Here is a 20,346-nt window from a genome sequence, read left to right on the forward strand (position 1 = left end):
GGAAGATTGTGAATATCGTGATATCAGCTTTTCAGAGAAAATTTGTGCTATACATATACAAATTCAGGTTGTTATAAGACATATTCCCCTTTAATGGTGATGTGTACCGTTGATGTTTATCAATTGTTGAATGGAGATGTATCCTTGAATATTTTGTGACATTTTTTAATGATTCGGTATTTTACGCAATCTTATGGATCACATCTCGACGGCAATTCCAGACGTGTTATGCATATTAAGAACAAATTACGATATTGGGGAAATTATTAAAGGGAAGATGCCGGCGGTTGATCTCCCTGTTGAACCTACCATTGTTAGAAAGAAACAATTACCCTGGCCTAAACCGCCAGCTAGATGGGTTGCTCTATCAACTGATGGCTCTTATGTCAAGAAAATTGGGTTGGCAGGTACGGATATGGTTCATAGAGACTCGGTAGGGACAGATATTATCTCGGCCTACAGATATCTCTTCCATTGCAAAGATGCTCTAGAATCCGAAATCAGCGCCATGTTGGAACTTGGAAAGTATCTCAATCAGTTTGCAGAGGACGGGGCTTCCTATTATTATTCAATCTGACTGTTCTGTCCTGGTTGCTGCATTAACTAACGAGTCATTGGACAAATCTGCTCATGGACATTTGATTCTGGAAATTAAGAGGCTCCTCGAACCGCGTAGGTTTATTCCGCAGAAATTAGATCATCACCAAAATTGTGTTGCTCATTGTTTAGCTAATACTGGTCGTTCTGGAGGTAGCACCACATGTTGGTTGCACCGTGTGCCAGACAGTGTCTACTTTTGTATTAGCATACTGTAACATTATTTTAGAGGAATAAACCAAATATTGTGCATGCAATTTTTTTAACATATTGCGTAAATAAAACTCATGGTATATTCAATGATGTACCTACTTTTCTCTATAAATAAGGTGAAAGTTTGTAGTGTTTAACTTTTGCAAAAATCTATAGGCACTACATTATGGAACGGAGGAAGTATAATTATTATAAAGGCATAAACATTAAAGTTGTAATTTAGTTAGCAAATAAAGTCTTAATACATCATTTATATGTAATTATATGATGCAAATAATGTTTATAAGATAAATGTACTCAATTATAAATAACTATTGAATAAATACAACATGGTTAAGTGTGCGCGGAAGGTGGGGGGCATATGCCCCCACTCCGCCGTTATGTTCTTTAAATCACATTTAAAAATATTATTTGGGTGTGTAGATGTATTGGGCCCTAGGCCTTTTGCCATGGCCTAGGACCGACCCTAGGACTTTAAACATCGCAGGCAGCACCCGGATATGGAGGAAACGTCGATGTAAGCGTTGAGCTGGGCAGACCTCCAGACAAGAGCACGACTTCTCGCCTAGGTAGCAGAAGCAGCGGGGATTTCCGCAGTAGTCGGTGGTTAACTTTGCATCCTCGTATTGTTATGTTGGTTATTAACTCTGCGTGGCTTTATTTATAAAGTCGGGCATGTGTATTTCTTTTAAAAAATACAGATCATAAATGGACTTAGCAATCTTTTGTCAAACAAAAAAAAGGAAACATGCAATCCATCACACCCTGATGCACAAAGCTTGGGCAACACAATTTATACTTATGCAATTCACGAACCGGGAATGCAGTACTCATCTAGCCCACTCATCGCCTACAAAGCCCCGACATTGAACCGCTTGCACAGACGTTTGAGCAAACACTTGCGAGACCTAGAATGGGAATCTTGTAACAGACGAAGCGGGCACAATTCACTTGGCCCACTCGTCGCCTGCAAGCCGGACATTGAGCCGCCGGGCTCGTTTATCCGGAGCGCCGCCATCGGAATCCTGGCTTGGCGTGGACTTCCGCCGGCGACCCCGTTTACCTCCCGCGGTGTTGCTCGCATCCAGCTTAGGCGTGGACGTCGGGACTTTGGACCTCCTAGCCAGAATGCTGCTGCCTGAAGCCTTGCTAGGCGGAGACTTCCTCACACTGGGGCGCCGAGTCTTTTTAGCTGCAGGTTTCTTCTCCTTGGCCGCGAGCTTTCTCCCTCTGAGAATTGCGGTCGAGCGGATCTCGTCAGCAAGGTCCTGGTCTGCCGCCGCCATGAACGCCTCGAAGTCCTCGGGGATCTCGTACATCTTCCCGAAGTCCACGAGCAGCCTGACGCACGTCCGCTTGAGCGCCGGCAGGCTGTAGGTGTGCGCCATCTGCAGCCTGTCCAGCACGTTCTCCACGCCCACATCCTCCCTCAGGCTCTCCTCGCAGGCCTTCTTCAGGTTGGCGATGCCGTACTTGTCGCCGGCGGCGACGAGCTCGCTCCGGTGCTCCAGCAGCTCCCACTCGGACCTGGCGTCGCCGTAGAGGTAGCGGACCAGGGCCTTGCACGCGTCGATGGACATGTCGGAGATGTCCACCGTGGAGAGCTCCTTCTCCCTGAGGTTGTGCGAGAACATGCTCAGGAACACCGGCGACCGCGCGGCCAGGACGGCGCGGTGGGCCCTCATGCTGCCGCCGGCCGCGTTGACGGTGATGTCGGTGAGGATGCCTTCTCGCAGCATGCGCGCGACGCCAGACTGGGCTTGCTCCACTGACGCCGTCCTCATTTGTGTAGAGCGCAAAAAGGATTCTGTTTTGCCATACTGTAATACAGAAAACTGCATCGTTAGTTCGTTACACTAGCAGTAATATGCGCTGCTGCTGCAATGTTGTCCTTAAGGTTCCACTTTATTCAGACAATAAATCATCTAAACAAAGCAAGAAACGGATGTGCGCGGGCAATGACATACATTCGGTCCCATTCATATATGAGGGATATTCTCTCTAAACTCAACGCAATCTAGCCTTTAAGTACAATCATCCATGTGATGTAAATTAAATTGGTGAAGGAACATTATTTTAAATAATTTGACAACATTATAATTTGAAATCCAAATTCGATCACACTGACAAACTCAGGTGATATATAGTAGAATTTGTGGGTGTTCTGTTTTTCTATGTTATTTTGTATTTTACTGAATCTCAAAATTGCCAGATTTAGGCTAAAGACTACTCATAGATGGTGGTGAAGTTACTTTGTGTCTTCCTCATTTCTCCATTGTGACTTTTTTCTCTCTCTATTGTGAGCCCTAATCTGGTGATTTCCATCTCTTTGCACAATCAGAGGAATGAGGAAGTTATCATTGAATCTCTTCAACTTTGTGTCATGTACATTTCTTATCCCTAGACCATCAGAAAGTCCTTCAATTATGATGTTGAATAGTCTTAGTCCCTAACTTATACTCTTACAATATCCGGAGAGCTCAAGAGTATCCGGAAAAAGAAAGTTTAAGGGACTGACTTAGACTCTTACTCCCTCCGTCCCAAAATAAGTGTCTCGGCTTTATTACAATTTTGTACTAAAGTTAATAAAAAATTAAGACACTTATTTTCGGACTGAGGGAGTATAATATTAGAAGTTGACAAATAGCCATCTGTACTTTAAGGAAGAAAAGGAAAAGGAAAAATATGTGAGTTTTACCTCAGTAATGTTGCGAAACTCGATCTCAACCAAGCATCTTGTAGATTTACATCCATCTGTCACTGTCCATGTATGAGGACCATTGAGAGGTAGGTCAACTTCTGCATGTGTGTACTACTTGTCAGTAATGTTAGAAATTTTTTGCCCATGTTAAAGACGTAAAATAAGTGATACAAAGCCGTTCGAAATTACCAATTGCAAATGCATGTATGTGGAAAATACAAAGTCTAAAAAGAGAAAAAAAAATACAGTATATTGTTTGAGATTTAGAACCACGATATGGAGTAAACATTGCAAACAGGTAGGCCACGGATAAGTATCATGTCATACACATTGTTTGTAACGAAAGAGTCAACATGATTAGAGTGATTAATCCACCAATAAATAGACCCGAGAAGAGTAGTTTACAATATATCTAGTTTTATGAAGTAGTACAAGACATTTAGTTGAGTGTTTAGTCTCAAGTGTCAATGACGGCCTGATAAAGATCCTGTCATTTTTGTATACCCGAACAAATCTCGGTTCTAGATCGAACGGCTCTAGTTATTTATCCGTCGTCTGAGGAGAACATTTCATAGCAAGATAGGGGAAATAGGCTACACATTGATCGGTGCTAACCATAGTTCACACAAGAAAATATTACCTTGACGATTATGAATTACCACCGGTTGATTTTCAGGAAAGAGCACCAGTTTTAGGGTAACGGAAGCCAAGCATTTGTCCCAAAACAGTGAAGATGTCGAAAGCGTCACCGAAGTATGCTCGTCGACTCGGACCGCAGACAGTTGCCTGCACAATTCAAACGGAACGATTAGGAACACTTGGAAAGAACAAAAATACCAACCGAAAACCCGTCCGCTGCAAGAATTTTGTTGAAGAACGAAGAATAAAGGCAAATATATAGGAGGAGCGGCAATACCATCTCCGTTTCCCGACAGAGAACTCTTTCCTGGATCTCTTGGTTTGCTCATGGGGTCCGAGCTCCAGCAGCACGAATCTTCCTTCGATCTCCACGTCGTTCCTCGGGACCGGTCTCGACATCCCTCGGATGGAACTTTGTTCTTTGTCTGGTGAAAGGCGGCGTGCTGTTGAGACTTGAGAGAGAAGAACCCTAGAACTGGAAAAGTCAGATTTCGAATGGCAGGAGCCAGGAGGGAGGAGGGAGGAAGCAGAAAGGCTAAAACGGTTTAGGGGGTACGTGCACGGGGACGTGCGGGTAGGTGAGGAAATTACGGGGTGGAATTCGAGACGAGAGAGATCTTGCTCCTCGCTGACGCTGGCCTTGGTTTCCTGGGCATGCTGTTATCACGCTAATTGTAGTGTTCCAAAACTTGGCTGTGCTGATTAAATGGTTTAGCTTTTCCTTTTTTTGGGAGGAACGATTAAATGGTTTAGCTTTGGGCAAGTATTTGTTTCACCATAAAATTCTGGCGAGGTTCCTTCCCCTCCTCTCTGTTTTAATTGTCTTGCCAAACTTCCATCCATATATTTGTTGCCAACTTGGTAACTGCCGCTTGCCCAGCACTATGGCTGGACCTGTGTGAAGTATGGAATCGTTGTGTTCCATTTCAAAAAAAAAAAACACTTGGTGACTGAAATGTTGTCACCATCCCTGACATGGCGGCCCCAGCTGGCAGCGACCTTGCCAACTCGTCGACCAGGGTCGCATGGCCAACTCTCGTGTGGTTGGACCCCGACTAGGTGTAGTTTAGGCCCAGCGCAGTCTCTTCGCTACTTATTCCCTTCCACACGAAAGAAGATGCCATCCAGTGGACCAGGATAAAGTGGTTACGACACAACTTGCTATTCTTCGTGTTCATTTTGTTTTGTTCCTCATTTGTATAACCCGAATTTGTGATTGTAATCGTTACCAACTACTCAAATTCATCAGAATGTGGAACACATACACAGAAAGGCCACTGGAATCATAACATTTGGTATTAGAGACCAATCACCACTCCTTCCTCTTGCGCTATCACAATTCATGGAGACCAGGAGCCTTCAGCGGGTTCGTCTTCATCTAGAAGCCATTGATTCGTTGAAAGAGGAGTACTTCTAGTGGTTCAACGTCGCGCTCAAGGACTTCTGCGTCGACCTCCGCACGAACATGGTCGCTGTCAAGTCCTACACCGCCAAGCTCGACAACCTAGTCGCTTGATATCCGGATCTGGAGAAGAGGGTCACCAAGATTGGCATGGTCTTCGCTGCTTAGCAGTAGGACAGTGCCTCTTCATCAGAGTCGCTCGGTAAGGAAGGGCTGAATGATCTCGTGGCTATTCCCCCTACCCGCAACAACCGGCCGCCCCATCGGCCCCGGGCACGACGTGGTCGGGACTCCTCGTGAGTCAGATGACCACGACGATGTGTTTCTTCACTGGAGTAGGTGCAAGTGACCACACTGAAGCCCCTCATGGTCACTAGTCAGTTTCCTGTGTAGTCCACACTATCTTTTCCTTCCCCATTCGATCATGATAGCCAGCTCCTCGCAGCTGGAGGAGCTCCCGCTCCAGCTCGCGACACGGCAGGGGCGGAGGGAAACGGCGGGGGCGAAGGGGGCTGGCTGGGGCAGACGGGATCGGCGGGTGCTGGATCTGCTACTCTCCGTCCATGTATTGGCGGCGGGGGGACGACGAGGGAGGGCGGCGGCGGCGGCGGGCGGCTGGGTGACGAGGCATTCAAGTCTACGCGCTACCGATTCATTTCGGTTTCTTTTACCAACAAAAATATCCATGCGTTGCAACAATATAAATAGAAATATTACTACAAGTCCTTAACCTAGTTAGCATAGCTTAAGGGCATGTACAATGGTTGATAAGATAGTCTCATCTTAAGTCTTGCATGTAATTTAGAGATGACAAAAAGAAATGTCTACAATGGGTCATTTCTTAGCCTTATCTTCAATAACTAGTTATTTCTGAAAATATGATGAGACATATTGTGCTAAGAGATCATCTCCTTCACCTCATCATTTATCCTACGTGGCAGTCCTAAAATAACACCATTGTACATGCCATAAGATCCCCTCCACGAACATGATCATGTCTTGTACTTTGCCAAAAAAGGCTTTCGCCCCGCTTTATAAATAAAGCAACCATCAATCATACAGAGTCAAGGTCACAACTGAACACACCACAAAGCCACCGCAGGCAAGGTCCAACACACACACGCACAAACATAGGCAGACCCAAGTTCAGCTGTGGGCACATCACAACAAGCCCAGCACAAACGAGCGGCGAAACAACACAAACATGGCGGTGGCGGAGGCGTGAAGACGATGATCTAATCTGGTTCCGGTGGTGGTGGGGGGAGCGGTGGAGCCATCCGGAGAGCCATCGCGCGAAGCTGGGTGATAATGGAGGTGATGGCGTCTCTCTCTCCCTGGGATGGCTAAGCGGCCGCCAAAGCTGCAAGTTACCATACCATTTGAACAAAGCGTCAGTAGCATGACGAATAGATATACGCTGAATCACAAGTTTATTCCTAACAGTCCACAGCGTCCAGGTAAGCACCCCAATGGCCAGCCACCTAATGTGGCGCGCCGCGAGTGGGATCGCCTGAAGTTCGGAAAAGAGAGCGGGGGAGTTGTTATGGTCCCAGCTTCCACCCACTAACTTGCAGAAACAACTCCATAGGAACTGCGCGGACACGCAGGTGAAGAAGATATGGTTCGAATCTTCTTCAGGCCCGCATAGCGGGCAACGCCCATCCTCAGGGCCATTGCGCTTCAGGACCTCTACGTCGGATGGGAGGCGACCGCGAATCCATTGCCACAATAAGATCCTAATTTTCAGGGGGAGGCGAATCTCCCAGATGGAGGTGAGCGCCTCATGGCCAAGCGAGGGGGCGATGGTCATGTAGAGAGATTTGGTGGAGAATTGCCCAGAAGGCTCTAGTCGCCATCTGGAGCGGTCATCTTCCGTCATGAGATCTGGCTCGTGGAGAGCAATGCAGTTAAGCAGCTCCTGCCAGTCCACGTTCTCAGCCGTGCCAAAAGGTCTCTGGAACGCGAGTTGCCCTAAGTCAATAAGGGCGGTCGCGACGGAAATCCGCGGGGCCGCCGCGATGGAGAACAAGTCCGGAAAGCGGGCCGCAAGGGGCTGTCGCCAGTCCATCTATCAAACCAGAACAGCGTGGCGGTGCCGGACCCAATCTCGATCGAGGTCCCGATCTGGAGGACAGGAAGGAGCTGAATGATGGATTGCCAGAACTGGGAGCCCCAGACCGCTGGCAGAAGGCGAGAGGCTGGCCGCGGAGATATTTCTGCTGAATGATATGGAGCCACAGACCACCATCTCCGTTGGCAATCTGCCAGAGCCACCGAGTCAGAAGGGCAATGTTCATGCATTTTGAGGACATGATCCCGAGTCCGCCCTGGTCGCAAGGTTTGCAGATCTCTGACCACCGAACCATGTGATACTTTTGCTTATCGCCCTCGTCGGCCCAGAAGAACCGCCCCTGAACAGTGGCAATCTCGTTATGAAGAGTCTCCGAAAGGCTGTAGAAGCTCATGATGAATAAGAGTAGGCTGGAGAGGGACGAGTTGATGAGCACCGTACGGGCTGCCTTCGAGAGCCACCGACCCTGCCAGGGCTTGATGCGGTGCTGGAGCTTCCCCACCGTGGGGCACAGCTCAGCCACCGTGAGCCGGGAGTCACTAATGGGTATCCCCAGATAAGTCATGGGGAAGCACCCGAGCTGGCAGTTAAGCCGATCTGCAATGCTCTGTCGCTCGTCTTGGGAGTATCCCAAGACCATCACCTGACTCTTGTCGAAGTTGATCCTAAGGCCTAACATCTGCTGGAAGCACAGCAGAAGGAACTTGAGGTTCGAAATATCACTCACTGAACCTTCCACCATGATAATGGTGGTATCCGCATATTGGAGAAGGGAAATCCCGTTTCCCCCAACAAGGTGTGGGACTATGCCCTTAATGTGACCCGCAGCCTTGGCCTTATCAAGGATGGCAGCCAGAGCATCGACGACCATGTTAAACAGGAACGGGGAGAAGGGATCGCCCTGATGCACCCCACAGAATGTGGGGAAGAATGGGTCGATCTCCCCATTAATGTTCACCGCGGTGCGACCCGAGGATACCAACTACGTCACCCTGGTCACCCACCGGTCGTCGAAGCCCTTACAGATTAGGCATTTTCGGGCGAAGGTCCAACTGACTGTGTCATAAGCCTTGTGGAAATCCAGTTTCAGGAAGACTGCCTTGAGATGTTTGGAGTGCACCTCATGGAGAGCTTCTGGAACACCAAGACTCCGTCAAGGATATAGCGCCCCTGGATGAAGGTTGACTGATCAGGGTGGGTGATCCGGTCGCCCAAAGGGGCCACCCTGATGGCGTACCCCTTCGCGAGGATGTGGAAGATGACGTTAATCACCGTAATCGGACGGAATTGACGGATGTCCGAGGCCCCAGTCACTTTGGGGACGAGGGTGATTATCCCATAGTTCAGCCGGGCTAGGGCGATGGACCCAAAAAAGAACTCATCAAATAGGTCCATCACGTGAGGTTTAATCATCTCCCAGAAGGTCTGGAAGAACTTCACTAGGAGGCCATCCGGGCCGGGTGCCGAGGATGGGTTCATGCCCTTAATTGCCGCCCAAACTTCAGCCTCGGAGAATGGTGCCATGAGGGCTGCGTTATCTGAGGGCGAAATGCAACTGTGCGCAGGCCAAATGTCTTGCGCTAGGGCAAGACCTCCCCGAGGGGAGGCAGAGAATAGGTCTCTGTAAAAGCTATCTACATGGGCCCGGATGTCCTCCGGCCGCTGCAGGAGGGTCGCTCCATCCCACATGAGGGGGTGGAGTTACGGCGTCTACGGTCGTTAGCGATGGCCTGGAAATAGGTAGTATTAGCGTCCCCCTTGAGGACCCAATTCTGCATACCCCGCATGCGCCAGTAGGCCTCCTTGTCCGTGTAGATGACCGTGAGCTGGTCTTCCAGGTCGCACCGAAGCATCCATTCGTCGGCCGAGAGGCCAGCAATGCCAGCCCGCAAATCAAGGGCCTGGATGCCCTACAGAAGGGCCTTCTTACGCTCACGAATGTCCCGACCCATGTTGGCACCCCAGCCTTTCATGAATTGCCGATCCCTCTTGGCGCAGAAATGCCACGAATCCACGGCTGAAAGGGAGCGGTGGGGGGCATCACGCGCCTCATGCCACCCGACGACTACCGCGGTGGTGAATCCAGGCTGAGGCAACCAGAAGGTTCCGAAGTGAAAGCATGGTGGCAGGGGGGCACTCGTTCTCCGAAGAGAGGAGGAGGGGGACGTGATCTAAACCAATCCGTGTGATCGCCCGAAGCGATGCTAGGGGGTAACGAATCTCCCACTCAGGGGAGGCGAAGACCTGATCGAGGACTGATCGAGTCGGATCAACTTGGCGGTTTGTCCAAGTGAACCTGGCTCCAACCAGATCGAGCTCACGAAGCCCCATGTCTGCGATGCAATCATTGAACATTTGCATCCGAGGAAAGTTCACTAAATTATTGCTCTTTTCTTCTTCCATCCGGATGAGGTTGAAGTCGCCGCCCACTACCACCGGTAGCTGGGAGGCCACTACCTTCCTACGTAGCTCAGCGAGGAAGGTCTCCGAATGGCGGTGATCGGCCGGACCATAAACCGCAATGATTTCCCATTTGAAGTTTAGGGGCCGCTCAAAAACCTTCATGCTAACGAAGAACTCGCCCCGGTCCATGCTGCCCCCCTTAAAGGTGCATCCTTTCCTCCTAGGAGGATGCCACCCGAGTGGCCCGTGCTCCCACTAGAAGGGAGCCAGTGCCAAGCAAATAGGTCAGAGCTCAAATGCTCAAGTTCCGATAGGGAGAACTCCGTACGCATCGTTTCTTGAATGGCCACAATGTTGATTCACTCGGTTCACATGTATTTAATAAGTTGGTGGCATCGACCATCTTCACCGAAACCGCGGATGTTCCAGAAGAGGGCTCGCATCACGCATCCATCGGGGGGCTGCTTGACCCCAAGACAAGTGAGGCGCTCTGGGCAGCGGTGCGGGAGCGGGTGCGGCCATGGATCTCATTCGGAGCGGTTGCCGCACGGGGAGGGTTGCTCGGGCCAGCCCCGAAGGGCGCGCCCGAGGGAGGCGGGGCCTGTGCACGGGCCTCGGCGAGGCGAGCATCTAGGATTTCCCATGCACGGATGGCCTCAATCTGAACTAGCGGGGGGCAACCTCCCCCCGAAACACTATGGTTGAGTCCGCCACCACCTTAGCGACGTGGCCAAGCGGAGCCGACTCCAAAGCAGAAAAGGAGCATGTAGCAGAGGTGGCCGGGATGGACATGGTACCTGGCTCGAGGTTCCGGGCAGCGGCCCAGAGTGCCGCCTGCTTGGGGATAGGCAGAGCCGGACTACCCACTGGTCTGGCCGCCTTGATCCGAGCACTACGGCGTGAGGAAGTCACCAGGGTTGAGGTTGATCTGCCCCTCCTGGAGAGGGCCGCCGTTGAGGGGGAGGGCGGGGGAGCACCGGGGTGATCACCACCACCGACAGTTCCTCGGCAGCGGAGCACGGAAGCACCAAGGGAGGAGCAGGGAACACCGAGCAGGGAGCGCCACGCGGAGCCAGCGGAGCCGGAGTCATAGCAGCCTACGGAGGCTGTATGGCCGACCCCACGTCCGGGCGGGGCACCTCCAGTGGGAGAACTGGGGGACGGGGCCGGGGACGACCCTATCGCCCCGGAGGCTCCATTTGGAGACCGGCCGCCGAGGAAGAGGTCGGAGTGAGCAGGCCCAGGTCAGCCTGGTGATACGTCCATTTTGCATCATGATTTTATATCGATATTTATTGCATTATGGACTGTTATTTCACTTTATGTCACAACACTTATGGCTATTCTCACTTATTTTACAAGGTTTACATAAGGAGGGAGAATGCCGACAGCTGGAATTCTGGGCTGGAAAAGGAGCAAATATTAGAGACCTATTCTGCGCAACTCCCAAAGTCCTGAAACTCCACGGAACATCTTAAAATAAATAAAGAAAAATCCTCGCCAAAGATGAAGGCCAGGGGGCCCACACCCTGCTCACGAGGGTGGGGGCGCCCCCCTAGGGCGCCCCCCTACCTCGTGGGCCCCCTGGTGGCTCTCCGACGTCCATCTTCTCCTATATGAAGTCTTTTGATGAGAAAAAAATCAGAAGGAACTTTTTGGGACGATACTCCGCTGCCACGAGGCGGAACCTTGGTGGAACCAATCTAGAGCTCCGACAGAGCTGTTCTGCCGGGGATACTTCCCTCCGGGAGGGGGAAATCATCACCATCGTCATCACCAACGCTCCTCTCATCGGGAGAGGGCAATCTCCATCAACATCTTCACCAGAACCATCTCATCTCCAAACCCTAGTTCATCTCTTGTATCCAATTCTTGTCTCAAAGTCCGGGATTGGTGCTAGTAGGTTGCTAGTAGTGTTGATTACTCCTTGTAGTTGATGCTAGTTGGTTTATTTGGTGGAAGATCATATGTTCAGATCCTATATGCATATTATTACCCCTCTGATTATGAACATGAATATGCTTTGTGAGTAATTACGTTTGTTCCTGAGGACAAGGGAGAAGTCTTGCTATTAGTAGTCATGTGAATTTGATATTCGTTTGATATTTTGATAAGATGTATGTTGTCTAGCCTCTAGTGGTGTTATGTGAACGTCGACTACATAACACTTCACCATTATTTGGGCCTATAGGAAGGCATTGGGAAGTAATAAGTAGATGATGGGTTGCTAGAGTGACAGAAGCTTAAACCCTAGTTTATACGTTGCTTCGTAAGGGGCTGATTTGGATCCATATGTTTCATGCTATGGTTAGGTTTACCTTAATACTTTTGTTGTAGTTGCCGATGCTTGCAATAGAGGTTAATCATAAGTGGGATGCTTGTTCAAGTAAGAACAGCACCCAAGCACCGGTCCACCCACATATCAAATTATCAAAGTATCGAACGCGAATCATATGAACGTGATGAAAACTAGCTTGACGGTATTCCCATGTGTCCTCGGGAGCGCTTTTCCTATTATAAGAGTTTGTTCCGGCTTGTCCTTTGCTAAAAAAGGATTGGGCCACCTTGCTGCACTTTATTTACTTTTGTTACTTGTTTCTCGTTACAATTTATCTTATCACAAAACTATTTGTTTCCACTTATTTAAGTACTTGAAGAGAATACCTTGCTAAAAACCGCTTATCATTTCCTTCTGCTCCTCGTTGGGTTCGACACTCTTACTTATCGAAAGGACTATGATAGATCCCCTATACTTGTGGGTCATCAAGACTCTTTTCTGGCGTCGTTGCCGGGGAGTGTAGTGCCTTTGGTAGGTGGAATTTGGTAAGGAAAAATTTATATAGTGTGCTGAAATTTACTGTCACTTGCTACTATGGAAAGTAATTCTTTGAGGGGCTTGTTCGGGGTATCTTCACCCCATCCAATAGAGCAAAGAGTTGCTCCTCAACCTACTGAACCTATTGAAAATGAAACTCCCTTTGAATTTCCTTCGGGTATGATGGAAAAACTGCTAGCTAACCCTTTTACAGGAGATGGAACAAAGCATCCTGATGAGCACTTAATATATGTGGATGAAGTTTGTGGATTATTTAAGCTTGTAGGTATACCCCATGATGTTGCTAAGAAGAAGGTCTTCCCTTTATCTTTGAAGGGAGACGCATTGATATGGTATAGGCTATATGATGATATGAGATCATGGGACTATAAAAGACTGAAGTTGGAATTTCATCAGAAGTATTACCCTATGCATCTTGTTCATCGTGGTCGCAATTATATATATAATTTCTGGCCTCGCGAAGGAGAAAGCATTGCTCAAGCTTGGGGGAGGCTTAAATCAATGTTATATTCATGCCCCAATCATGAGCTCTCAAGAGAAATGATTATTCAAAATTTATATGCTCGACTTTCTGATAACAATCGCACCATGCTCGATACTTCTTGTGCTGGCTCTTTTATGATGAAGACTGTTGAATTCAGATGGAATTTATTGGATAGAATTAAACACAACTCTGAAGATTGGGACCTCGACGAAGGTAAGGAGTCAGGTATGAAACCTAAGTTTGATTGTGTTAAATCTTTTATGGACACTGATATTTTCCGTAAGTTTAGCACTAAATATGGACTTGACTCTGAGATAGTAGCTTCTTTCTGTGAATCTTTTGCTACTTATGTTGATCTCCCTAAGGAGAAGTGGTTTAAATATCATCCTCCCATAGAAGTAAAAGTAGCTGCACCTATTAAAGTTGAAGAAAAAACTGTCACTTATAATGATCCTATTGTTCCTACTTCTTATGTTGAGAAACCACCTTTCCCTGTTAGAATAAAGGATCATGCCAAAGCTTCAACTGTTGTTCGTAAAAGCAATATTAGAACTTATACACCTCCTGAGAAAGTTAAAGTAGAACCTAATATTGCTATTGTTAAAGATCTCTTGTCTGATAATATTGATGGGCATGTTATTCAGTTCGAAGGTGAAACTGCTAGAATTGCTAAGCCTTGTGATAAAGATAAACATAGACATGTGGTAGGCGTGCCTGTTATTTCTGTTAAAATAGGAGATCATTGTTATCACAGCTTATGTGATATGGGTGCTAGTGCTAGTGCAATACCTATTGACTTATACAAAGAAATTATGCATGACATTGCACCTGTTGAGTTAGAAGAAATTGATGTTACTATTAAACTTGGTAATAGAGATACTATTTCACCAATGGGAATTGTTAGAGATGTTGAAGTCTTGTGTGGGAAAACTAAATATCCTGCTGATTTTCTTGTTGTTGGTTCCCCACAAGATAGTTTTTGTCCCATTATATTTGGTAGACCCTTCCTAAATACTGTCAATGCTACCATAGATTGCACAAAGAATGTTGTTACTGTTGGCTTGGATGATATGGTTCATGAGTTTAATTTCTCTAAATTTAGTAAACAACATCGTGAGGAAGAATTACCTAGTAAGGATGAAATTATTGGTCTTGCTTTTATTGCCGTACCTCCTAGTGATCCTTTAGAACACTATTTGCTACATGATACGTCTCCAACGTATCTATAATTTTTGATTGCTCCATGCTATATTATCTACTATTTTGGACTATATTGGGCTTTATTTTCCACTTTTATATTATTTTTGGGACTAACCTATTAACCGGAGGCCCAGCCCAGAATTGCTGTTTTTTTGGCCTATTTCAGTGTTTCGAAGAAACGGAATATCAAACGGAGTCCAAACGGAATAAAACCTTCGGGAACGTGATTTTCTCACCGAACGTGATCCAGGAGACTTGGACCCTGCTCCAAGGAACAAAAGAGGCAGTCACGAGGGTGGGGGGCACGCCCCCTGCCTCGTGGGCCCCTCGGTGCTCCTCCGGCGTACTCCTTCCTCCTATATATACACACGTACCCCCAAACGATCAGAACAGGAGCCAAAAACCTAATTCCACCGCCGCAACTTTCTGTATCCACGAGATCCCATCTTGGGGCCTGTTCCGGAGCTCCGCCGGAAGAGGGCCGTCATCACGCAGGGCCTCTACATCATCATAGCCTCTCCGATGAAGTGTGAGTAGTTTACCTCAGACCTTCGGGTCCATAGTTAGTAGCTAGATGGCTTCTTCTCTCTCTTTGAATCTCAATACAAAGTTCTCTCCCTCTCTTGTGGAGATCTATTCGATGTAATCTTCTTTTTGCGGTGTGTTTGTTGAGACCGATGAATTGTGGGTTTATGATCAAGTCTATCTATGAATAATATTTGAATCTTCTCTGAATTCTTTTATGTATGATTGGTTATCTTTGCAAGTCTCTTCGAATTATCCGTTTGGTTTGGCCAACTAGATGGGTAGTTCTTGCCATGGGAGAAGTGCTTAGCTTTGGGTTCGATCTTGCGGTGTCCTTTCCCAGTGACAGAAGGGGCAGCAAGGCACGTATTGCATCGTTGCCACCGAGGATATCAAGATGGGGTTTATTTCATATTGCATGAATTTATCTCTCTAAATCATGTCATCTTCCTTAAGGTGTTACTCTGTTTTTAACTTAATACTCTAGATGCATGCTGGATAGCGGTCGATGAGTGGAGTAATAGTAGTAGATGCAGAATCGTTTCGATCTACTTGTCACGGACGTGATGCCTATATGCATGATCATGCCTAGATATTATCATAACTATGCTCAATTCTGTCAATTGCTCAACAGTAATTTGTTCACCCACCGTAGAATACTTATGCTCTTGAGAGAAGCCACTAGTGAAACCTATGGCCCCCGGGTCTATTCTCAGCATATCAATCTCCATTACTTTAATCTGCTTTGCTTTTTACTTTGCCTTTACTTTTTACTTTGCATCTTTATACCAAAAATACCAAAAATATTATATCTATCAGATCTCACTCTCATAAGTGACCGTGAAGGGATTGACAACCCCTAATCGCGTTGGTTGCGAGTAGCTATCGTTTTGTGCAGGTACGAGGGACTTGAGCGTGGCCTCCTACTAGATTGATACCTTGGTTCTCAAAAACTAAGGGAAATACTTACACTACTCTGGTGCATCATCCCTTCCTCTTCGGGGAAAACCAACGCAAGCTCGAGACGTAGCAGGAAGGATTTCTGGCGCCGTTGCCAGGGAGTCTACGCAAAAAGTCAACATACCAAGTACCCATCACAATCCCTATCTCTCGCATTACATTATTTGCCATTTGCCTCTCGTTTTCCTCTCCCCCAATTCACCCTTGTCGTTTTATTCGCCCTCTCTCTCTATCCTCCCTCTCTATTTGCCTCTTTTGCCCGTTTGCTCTTGTTTGCTTGTGTGCTAGTTTGCTTATTTGTCGCGATGACTCAAGATAATACCAAATTGTGTGACTTCACCAATACCAATAATAATGATTTCCTTAGTACTCCGATTGCTCCTCTTACCGATGTTGAGTCTTGTGAAATTAATACTGCTTTGTTGAATCTTGTTATGAAAGATCAATTCGCCGGCCTTCCTAGTGAAGATGCCGCTACTCATCTGAATAGCTTCGTTGATTTATGTGATATGCAAAAGAAAAAAGATGTCGATAATGATGTCGTTAAATTGAAGCTATTTCCTTTTTCACTTAGAGATCGTGCTAAAGCTTGGTTTTCGTCTTTGCCTAAGAATAGTATTGATTCATGGAACAAGTGCAAAGATGCTTTTATCTCTAAGTATTTTCCTCCCACTAAGATCATCTCTCTTAGAAACGATATTATGAAGTTTAAGCAACTTGATCATGAACATGTTGCACAAGCTTGGGAGAGAATGAAATTAATGATACGTAATTGCCCTACTCATGGTTTGAATTTGTCGATGATCATACAAAAATTTTATGCCGGATTGAATTTTGCTTCTAGAAATCTTTTAGATTCGGCCGCGGGAGGCACTTTTATGGAAATCACTTTAGGAGATGCTACTAAACTCCTAGATAATATTATGGTTAATTATTCTCAACGGCATACTGAAAGATCTTCTAATAAAAAGTGCATGCGATAGAAGAAATCAATGTGTTGAGTGGAAAGATGGATGAACTTATGAAATTATTTGCTACTAGGAGTGTTTCTTATGATCCTAATGATATGCCTTTGTCTACTTTGATTGAGAATAACAATGAATCTATGGACGTGAATTTTGTTGGTAGGAATAATTTTAGTAAGAACGCTTATAGAGGGAATTTTAATCCTAGGCCATATCATAGTAATCCTTCTAATAATTATGGGAATTCCTACAACAACTCTCATGGAAATTATAATAAGATGCCCTCTGAATTTGAGAATAGTGCTAAAGAGTTTATGAATTCACAAAAGAATTTTAATGCTTTGCTTGAAGAGAAATTGCTTAAAGTTGATGATTTGGCTAGAAACGTTGATAGATTTTCTCTTGAGATTGATTCTTTAAAGCTTAGATCTATTACTCCTAAGCATGATATCAATGAGTCTCTCAAAGCCATGATAATTTCCATTGATGAGTGCAAGGAAAGAACCGCTAGGATGCGTGCTTCCAAAGATGCCTTTATTAAAGGGTGTTCTTCCAATTCCTATGAAAATGAAGATGAAGATCTAAAAGTTATTGATGTGTCCCCTATTAAATCTTTGTTTTGCAATATAAATCTTGATGAAACTGAATATGATCTTCGTTTACCTAGAAGGCGTTCTAAAAATTTGGAGTATTTAGATCTTGATGATGACATTGATGAAAGTGTGATAGAAAGAAATAAAAATCTAGATGTTGCTAAACCCACTATATTGGATTTCAAGGAATTTAATTATGAAAGTTGCTCTTTAATTGATTGTATTTCCTTGTTGCAATCCGTGCTAAATTCTCCACATGCTTATAGTCAAAATAAAGCCTTCACCGAACATATTGTTGATGCCTTGATGCAATCTTATGAAGAAAAACTTGAGTTGAAAGTTTTTATCCCTAGAAAACTCTATGATGAGTGGGAACCAAGTATTAAAATTAAAATTAAAGATCATGAGTTTTATGCTTTGTGTGATTTGGGTGCTAGTGCCTCTACTATTCCCAAGACTTTGTGTGATTTGCTAGATTTCCGTAATTTTGATGATTGCTCTCTAAACTTGCATCTTGCGGATTCCACTATTAAGAAACCTGTGGGGAGGATTAATGATGTTCTTATTGTTGCAAATAGAAATTATGTGCCCGTAGATTTCATTGTTCTTGATATAGATTGCAATCCTTCTTGCACTATTATTCTTAGTAGACCTTTCCTTAGAACGGTTGGTGCGATTATTGATATGAAGGAAGGGAATATTTAGATTTCAATTTCCATTAAAAAGGGCATGGAACACTTTCCTAGAAACAAAATACCATATGAAACTATCATGAGAGCCACTTATGGATTGCCTACCAAAGATGGCAATACCTAGATCTATCCTCGCTTTTATGCCTAGCTAGGGGCGTTAAACGATAGCGCTTGTTAGGAGGCAACCCAATTTTATTTTTATTCCTTGCCTTTTGCTCCTGCTTAGTAATAAATAAAAGCCTATGTTTTGGTTGTGTTTTTTGTGTTTAATTAGTGTTTGTGCCAAGTAGAACTGTTGGGAAGACTTGGGGAAAGTCTTGTTGAACTTGCTGTAAAAAAAACAGAAACTTTAGCGCTCACGAGAACTGCTATCATTTTTATTTGGAGAGTTCTATTTAGTTAATTCTTTTTGAAGATGATTAATAGATAAATTACTAACGTCCATAAATTTATTTTAGAATTTTTGGGGTTCCAGATCTTGCGCTAGCTACAGATTACTACAGACTGTTCTGTTTTTGACAGATTCTGTTTTTCGTGTGTTGTTTGCTTATTTTGATGAATCTATGGCTAGTAAAATAGTTTATAATCCATAGAGAAGTTTGAATACAGTAGGTTTAACACCAATATAAATAAAGAATGAGTTCATTACAGTACCTTGAAGTGGTCTTTTGTTTTCTTTCGCTAACGGAGCTCACGAGTTTTCTATTTTGAGTTTTGTGTTGTGAAGTTTTCAAGTTTTGGGTGAATTCTTTTGATGGATCATGGAACAAGGAGTGGCAAGAGCCTAAGCTTGGGGATGCCCATGGCACCCCCAAGATAATCCAAGGACACCAAGAAGTCAAAGCTTGGGGATGCCCCGGAAGGCATCCCCTCTTTCGTCCACTTCCATCGGTAATTTACTTGGAGCTATATTTTTATTCACCAACATGATATGTGTTTTGCTTGTAGCGTCTTGTATTATTTGTGTCTTTGTGTCTTAGTATGCCACAATCAACCTTGTTGTACACACCTTTTGAGAGAGCCATACATGAATTAAAATTTGATAGAATACTCTATGTGCTTCACTTATATCTTTTGAGCTAAGTAGTTTTGCTCTATGTGCTTCACTTATATCTTTTGAGCTAAGTAATTTTGCTCTATGTGCTTCACTTATATCTTTTGAGCGTTATAATTTTGCTCTATGTGCTTCACTTAGATCTTTTAGAGCACGGTTGTGGATTTGTTTTAAAGAAACTATTGATCTCTCATGCTTCACTTAAATTATTTTGAGAGTCTCTTAATAGCATGGTAATTTGCTTAATAATAATATGCTTGGTATTCAAGATTTGTGAAACTTTCTTTTGAGTGTGTTGAATACTAAGAAAAGATTGAAGCATGATAATTGTTTTGAGATATGGAGGTGATAATATTAAAGTCATGCTAGTTGAGTAGTTGTGAATTTAAAGAATACTTGTGTTAAAGTTTGTGATTCCCTTAGCATGCACGTATGGTGAACCGTTATGTGATGAAGTCGGAGCATGATTTATTTATTGATTGTCTTCCTTATGAGTGGCGGTCGGGGACGAGCGATGGTCTTTTCCTACCAATCTATCCCCCTAGGAGCATGCGCATAATACTTTGCTTTGATAACTTCTAGATTTTTGCAATAAGTATATGAGTTCTTTATGACTAATGTTGAGTCCATGGATTATACACACTCTCACCCTTCTACCTTTGCTAGCCTCTCTAATACCGCGCACCTTTCGCCGGTATCATACACCTACCATATACCTTCCTCAAAACAGCCACCATACCTACCTATTATGGCATTTCCATAGCCATTCCGAGATATATTGCCATGCAACTTTCCACCAACTAGTTCATCATGACACACTCCACCATTGTCATATTGCATATCCCGGTACACCGCCGGATGCATTCACATAGAGTCATATTTTGTTCTAAGTATCGAGTTGTAATTGTTGAGTTATAACAAAAATAAAAGTGTGATGATCATCATTATTAGAGCATTGTCCCAGTGAGTAAAGAATGATGGAGACTATGATTCCCCCATAAGTCGGGATGA

At 45.2% G+C, this 20,346-nt stretch overlaps 1 protein-coding gene across 1 annotated transcript; it reads right to left on the reverse strand.

Moving 5' to 3' along the window:
- Positions 1–1,632: 1,632 nt before the first annotated feature.
- LOC125556237 (BTB/POZ domain-containing protein At1g55760-like) lies at positions 1,633–4,611 on the reverse strand. The gene is made up of 5 exons (XM_048719009.1): positions 4,428–4,611; positions 4,152–4,297; positions 3,509–3,609; positions 1,980–2,630; positions 1,633–1,850 (listed from the first exon to the last, which is right to left on the reverse strand). The coding sequence occupies exons 1-5, from the start codon at positions 4,547–4,549 to the stop codon at positions 1,758–1,760; spliced, it is 1,113 nt and encodes a 370-aa protein (XP_048574966.1). The 5' UTR covers positions 4,550–4,611; the 3' UTR covers positions 1,633–1,757.
- Positions 4,612–20,346: the final 15,735 nt, after the last annotated feature.

This window comes from Triticum urartu, chromosome 5 (assembly GCF_003073215.2).
Source record: "Triticum urartu cultivar G1812 chromosome 5, Tu2.1, whole genome shotgun sequence".
Taxonomy (NCBI): Eukaryota; Viridiplantae; Streptophyta; class Magnoliopsida; order Poales; family Poaceae; genus Triticum; species Triticum urartu.